The 6,440-nt window shown below is 41.1% G+C and overlaps 1 protein-coding gene across 6 annotated transcripts in view; it reads right to left on the bottom strand.

Annotated features, from left to right (window-relative positions):
- Window positions 1-1,422: 1,422 nt before the first annotated feature.
- Window positions 1,423-6,440, bottom strand: part of LOC129821379 (double-stranded RNA-specific editase 1-like) — a 180,287-nt gene continuing 175,269 nt past the window's right edge. For all 6 annotated transcript variants that reach the window (XM_055878994.1, XM_055878993.1, XM_055878997.1 and 3 more), the window contains one exon: window positions 1,423-6,377. In XM_055878994.1, the coding sequence (XP_055734969.1) occupies window positions 6,201-6,377 (177 nt within the window). In that variant the 3' untranslated portion in view covers window positions 1,423-6,200. The remainder of the gene's footprint in view (window positions 6,378-6,440) is intronic.

Below are 6,440 nucleotides of genomic sequence, written 5' to 3'. Positions count from 1 at the left end.
TTCCTTTGTGTAATGAAGAAGTACGGGCATTTTGAATCAGGGTCACTTGAAGTGTCCTGTTAGATAGAGGCGCGTGACCAGAAAGCATGCTACAGATTGTTTTAATCCTGTATTGAACACAGATCATCCGTCTTCAATTTTATCGATTATTTATGTAAAAAAATACCTAAAGTTGTATTACAAAAGTAGTTTGAAATGTTTTGGCAAAGTTTACAGGTAACTTTTGAGATATTTTGTAGTCATGTTTTACGAGTTGGAACCGGTGTTTTTCTGGATCAAACGCGCCAAATAAATGGACATTTTCGATATATATCGACGGAATTAATCGAACAAAAAAGGACCATTTGTGATGTTTATGGGACATATTGGAGTGCCAACAGAAGCTCGTCAAAGATAAGGCATGAATTATATTTTTATTTCTGCGTTTTGTGTCGCGCCTGCAGGGTTGAAATATGCTTATCTCTCTTTGTTAACAATAGATAATAGATAATAGCATCATTTGCTTTCGCCGAAAAGCCTATTTGAATTCTGACATGTTGGCTGGATTCACAACCAGTGTAGCTTTAATTTGCTATCTTTCATGTGTGATTTAATGAAAGTTTGATTTTTATAGTAATTTTTATAGTAATTAATTTGAAGCTCTGCATTTTCTCTGGCTTTTTGCCAAGTGAGACAGTAGCGTCCCGCCTAAACTCAGATTTTTGGATATAAATATGAACTTTACCGAACAAAACATACATTTGTGTAACATGAAGTCATATGAGTGTCATCTGATGAAGATCAAAGGTTAGTGATTCATTTTATCTCTATTTCTGCTTTTTGTTACTCCTCTTTTTGGCTGGAAAAATGTCTGTGTTTTTCTGTGGCTATGTACTGACCTAACATAATCGTTTGGTGTGCTTTCACCGTAAATCCTTTTTGAAATCAGACATGTTGGCTGGATTCACAACAAGTGTAGCTTTACTTTGGTGTCTTTCATTTGTGATTTCATGAAAGTTAGATTTTTATAGTAATATATTTGAATTTGGCGCTCTGCATTTTTACTGGCTTTTGGCCAAGTGGGACATTAGCGTCCCACATATCCTAGAGAAGTTAAGGAAACTGTGACCAACAGTCACATATCTGTATTCAGAGTCACGTGAGATCCATAAATTAGGGCCTAATGAATTTCCTCATGAACTGTAACTCAGTCAAATCTTTGAAATTGTTGCATGCTGCATTTATATTTTTGTTCATTATATATATAACTTTATTTTAGTTCTGGTGTAGTTTCAACTCTGTGGGCTGGTGGAGAAAGATTACGGTTAGATGGGAAGCTGCTTGCTGATAAGGATTCTGTTTCATGTGCTCAATACTTTCTGCATAACAACAGTATACAACTTTACACACACACATCATAAAGAATGACAACCTCTGCGAAAGTAAACTAAGGTCTCCTTTATTATTATTTTTCTTCATTTTATATATCTATTTATCTGTTTTTTTTCTACATAAGAGTCCATTAAAAGTATGTCTTCATGCTTTAGGTGCAGCTTCAGTGTGGGAGCACATGCAAGATGGTGGTCCAGGTGGAGATTGCACAGCGGATGTGGAGTGAGAGGAGAGTGGAGGAGTCCTCTGACCACCCCGAGTGGACCACACCGGGACCACTGAACAGTCACCAAATAATCACAAGGCGGTCAGGACGGCCGACCGAACGGGGATTATAGACCGCAGGGGAGCACTCGGTTATAAGGAAGCAGTTCAGTTTCTTGCAAATAGTTCCGACCTGTCCATTTTGGGGGACGGTTTGTGTCATGACATCATCGATTGACATTTTTAGTGCAGTCCAAAAAATAAGAACCATACTATAGAGAAGCAGGCAGGCATTAAAAAAAAAAGTTTCAAACAGTCAGTTTTTAAAGAGAACACGGCGAAGGACTAAACAGAGGGGGAGGGGAACCTTTCTTTCTGGTCCCGTTCCTCCTGGGGCCTCATTAAAGGGGGCGTTGGAGGACATATTGCTCATGACCTGGATCTTTTCGAGGGGGGGGACAGAGGTATGAGGTAAAGAGGCCTTTCAGAGACAATTCAAAACGTACATGTGTATCACAAGGACACAGCGACACAGGACATGTGACTTTGTAGCACATCTCTGGACATTGCAGTGAAGGAACAGGACTAGCATTTTTTTTTTTATATATAAAGGCCCAGTACAGTCAAAAACAAGATTTTTCTGTGTTTTATATATATTTCCACACTGAGGTTGGAATAATACTGTGAAAATGCTGATAATACCCTTTAAGTATTAGAGCGGTTTAATTAAAAAGACCGCCTACAATTTCTGCCTGTTTTGGTGTGATGGAGTTTTGGCCTGCCTGGTGATGTCAACAGGCGGCAAGTTAGTTAATAGACCAATAAGAGTTCCAACCCTCTCTGCCAATAACAGCTAGTTTTCCCCGCACCACTCAGACCACTCCCAGACAGTCCTAGCAAAATTCTTGCTTAAGAAAGTGCTCTTTGCTAATACTCTATTTTTGTTTCTTTTTGACCACTTTCATTGAAAACAACCCCAGTAAGGTACTTAATTGTCACGCAGAAATTATTTGATTTAGATATTTAAAAAAAAGGCTACATTGGACCTTTAAGAGTTCAAATGAAAGACAAAAACAAATCAAATACATCCCCGCAGTTCCATGGAGGGAGAACAAGAACTACAGTGAAGGAAGAATAGTTGCACAGGCATCACATTTTTAACCATTATAATGCTATACGCATAATTCCATAGCAATATAACAGAGGTTCACAATAATAACACCATGATAATCAACAGCTACAGAAATACTGAAAGAGCCCAACAAGTAAGATTCCATAACAAAGCTGGAATACAACAGAATACAACCCATCATTTTATACAAATAAAAAAATACATTGATAAAATGAAAGTACAAAAACATTGCAATATTATACCCAGCAATATTGGTGTGTGCGAAACACGTTTTAAAAAATGTTTCCTCCCTTTCTTTGTTGTTGCTCAAAGAAAATTGTGAGAAAAACACACAAGGACATCATCTTTGGTGCAGATTCCACAGCAATCTCTAATGTCCTGTTGCCATGACATTTATCGAGCAGAGTCACACAATCTCCTTACTCTAGACATACACTATATACACACAAAAGTATGTGGACACCACTTAAAATTAGTGGATTCGGGCTATTTCAGCCAAACCAGTTCCTTACAGGTGTATAAAATCGAACACACAGCCATGCATTCTCAATAGACAAAAACATTGACAGTAGAATTGCCTTACTCAAGAGCTCAGTGACTTTCAACGTGGCACCGTCATAGCATGCCACCTTTCAAACATGTCAGTTCGTCAAATGTCTTCCCTGCTAGAGCTTCCCCGGTTAACTGTAAGTGCTGTCATTGTGAAGTGGAAATATCTGAGCAACAACAACGGCGAAGTGGTAGGCCAAACAAGCTCACAGAACGGGACTGTCCCCAGTTACAACAATCACTACCACGTTCCAAACTGCCTCTAGATGCAACGTCAGCACAATAACTTCGTTGGGGGGGTTTCCATGGCCGAGCAGCCGCATACAAACCTAACATCATCATGCGCAACACCAAGCGTCAGATGGAGTGGTGTAAAGCTCGCCGCCATTGGACTGGAACAGTGGAGACGCGTTCTCTGGAGTGATGAATCACGCTTCACCATCTGCCAGTCCAATGAACAAATCTGTGTTTGGCGGATGCCAGGAGTACGCTACCTGCACCAATGCATAGTGCCAACTGTAAAGTTTGACGGAGGAGGAATAATGGTCTGGGGCTGTTTTTCATGGTTCAGGCTTGGCCCCTTAGTTCTAGACTTCCAGTGAAAGGAAATCGTAACGCTACAGCATACAATGACAATATAGACGAGTCTGTGCTTCCAACTTTGTGGAAACAGTTTGGGGAAGGCCCTTTGCTGTTTCAGCATGACAATACCCCCATGCACAAAGCGAGGTCCATACAGAAATGGTTTGTTGCGATCGGTATGGAAGAACTTGACCGGCCTGCACAGATCCTTGACCTCAACCCCATCAAACACCTTTGGGCTGAATTGTAACGCCGACTGCGAGCCAGGCCTAACCGCCCAACATCAGTGCCCAACCTCACTAATGCTCTCGTGGCTGAATGGAAGCAAGTCGCTGCACCAATGTTCCAACATCTAGTTGAAAGCCTTCCCAAAAGAGTGGAGGCTGTTGTAGCAGCAAAGGGGGGACCAACTCAATATTAATGCCCATGATTTTGGAAAGAGATGTTCGCCAAGCAGTTGTCCACATACTTTTGGTCATGTAGTGTACATACAACACACACACTGCTGGGACTCCAAGCACCTTCCCCTGCTGTTTTGAACCACATATTTCAGATATAAAAATACACCAACTTTAAGAATACCTCATAATAATCATTCCTTTGCAGTGTGTCTGTTTACATTGTGGTTTGTCACTGGCCATGTACAATGCTGATATTAGAGGTATATGACCAGCCTATAAGGGAGAGCACACAGGTAATACATTAGAAAGTTGTCATTACTGGCATCCAGAGTTTATCATGTGGTAGAAATAGTTGAAATAGAAAAGATTAACACATGGGAGAGGGTGGGGAAGAGGCTTAGAGAATACCCAGGTATATGGACCAATAGGACTTGGATTGAGAAAACACGGATTGGTCATTGAGTGGGTGGGTGGTACCAAACTCAACTTTGTAAAATCTCTCATGCATTTCTTTGTGTTCCCTTGGAAGAGTACTCACACAATGAGCAATCAACAATCGTGTTGCTTACAAGAGTTCATTAAATAATCACATAAGCTCTTGGAGACATGCATTTCCCAGCTCGCTATGAATGACATGACATATGGCCTACTTTACACCTTCATAACAACCCCAGATTGACATAAGATGTGTTATGTCACCGGACTTGTATTGTGTGGCATGACCATGACATATCAACCCGAGGTTGTTGACATAAGCGTTTATAAATGCCCAGGGCATGGATGCATAATGTCCATGAGGATCATGCTTATGAAGAAGGTGTAATGTAGCTCCTATGCAGTGTCATTGATAGAAATACGGAATTCCTGTCATTATTCAGTTGCAGCGTAATCCATCTCTCAAACACAAAAAAAGTCCAAAGTTGCAATCCTAAAAACCAAGCCCCCTCCAGGAAAACAAAACAAAACACATTAAAGAGCGAAACATGATTCAAAGCTCCATGTGCAGAACATTTTTTTTCTCGCTCAAGCAGATCCTGGTGGTTCTCTACCTAATCGACTTGCAGCACTCTGGCACCATTCCCATGCAAAGCCATGGCTTACCCCAATAAGAAGAAACATGCAGCATATCCCCACCTCTCCTCAACCCCCCCGGGTCAAAGGACTCAAGGGAAATCGTCGACAGCCTTCACCAGGGCCCAATGTTCCAGTAATGAATGGGAATGTATTGAATGACCAGAAATGTCAACAAATAAATAAATAGATGTAACAGGTCCAAAAGGAAAGATTTCAAATGAATAATGATTGAATGACTGTAACCAACATTTTGGATTTGTATTTAGCATAATATCATACGTGCTTATAATAAAAGGGCTAGATTGTCATGAAATAAGACATTAAAAGGTAAAATCCTACAATAGGTTCAAAAGATACCATGAAGTCACATGGCATTTGGGTTTATACTAGTGTAATTACATTTAACTGAATAGTAGAAATAGAATCTTTGTACATTCTACATTCTGGTTACAGAAATACGTATATAGTAACTACATGGCATATGGACAACTTCATGTAAAGTCTTGCAAATAAAACAACAATGACTAAAAAGGATTCCAGTTAAAAATGGCAAGACTTCATGATTAGACGGGCAGATTGAACATGAGTACCATCGATTAAAAAAAACAAAAAAAACGTTTTACAGAGTGATGACATCACAGCCATGAGGAACGAGAGCAGAGTAATTGGGACGGAGGGAGGTGGCCAGAACCACATGCATTATTTCTTACAAACACACAGACATACACACACGCATGCACAAGGCACACGCATGCAGGCACACACAAACGCACGCACACAGACACAAAGTCTCAGTGGCTGGTAATTTCGAAGAGCCTCTTTCTCAGGCCTAGAGAGGGGGTTGGGGTGCAGTGGGTTGGGTTAGGAGGTTCCCATTAACCCCCTAATCAGGAGTTGAGGGAGAACTGGTCCTGCTCGGTGGGCTTCTTCACCCAGGCCCCCAGGCCCGACTTGTGGAAGACCTTGATGAGCGTCTGCTTGGCGTTGTGGTACTCCACCGCCGCCTGCTTGGCGTCGTGGTACGAGCTGGGCTTGGACACCTTGATCCTCAGTGTGGATGACAGCTGGGGTGGGGAAGGGAAGCAAACAGATGTTGAGATAAGAAGACTACTTTGAATCAAATACTG

This window comes from Salvelinus fontinalis, chromosome 23, assembly GCF_029448725.1.
Source record: "Salvelinus fontinalis isolate EN_2023a chromosome 23, ASM2944872v1, whole genome shotgun sequence".
Lineage (NCBI taxonomy): Eukaryota > Metazoa > Chordata > Actinopteri > Salmoniformes > Salmonidae > Salvelinus > Salvelinus fontinalis.
The sequence above is the reverse complement of the archived record's forward strand: the minus strand, read 5'-3'. Positions and strand labels throughout refer to the sequence as shown.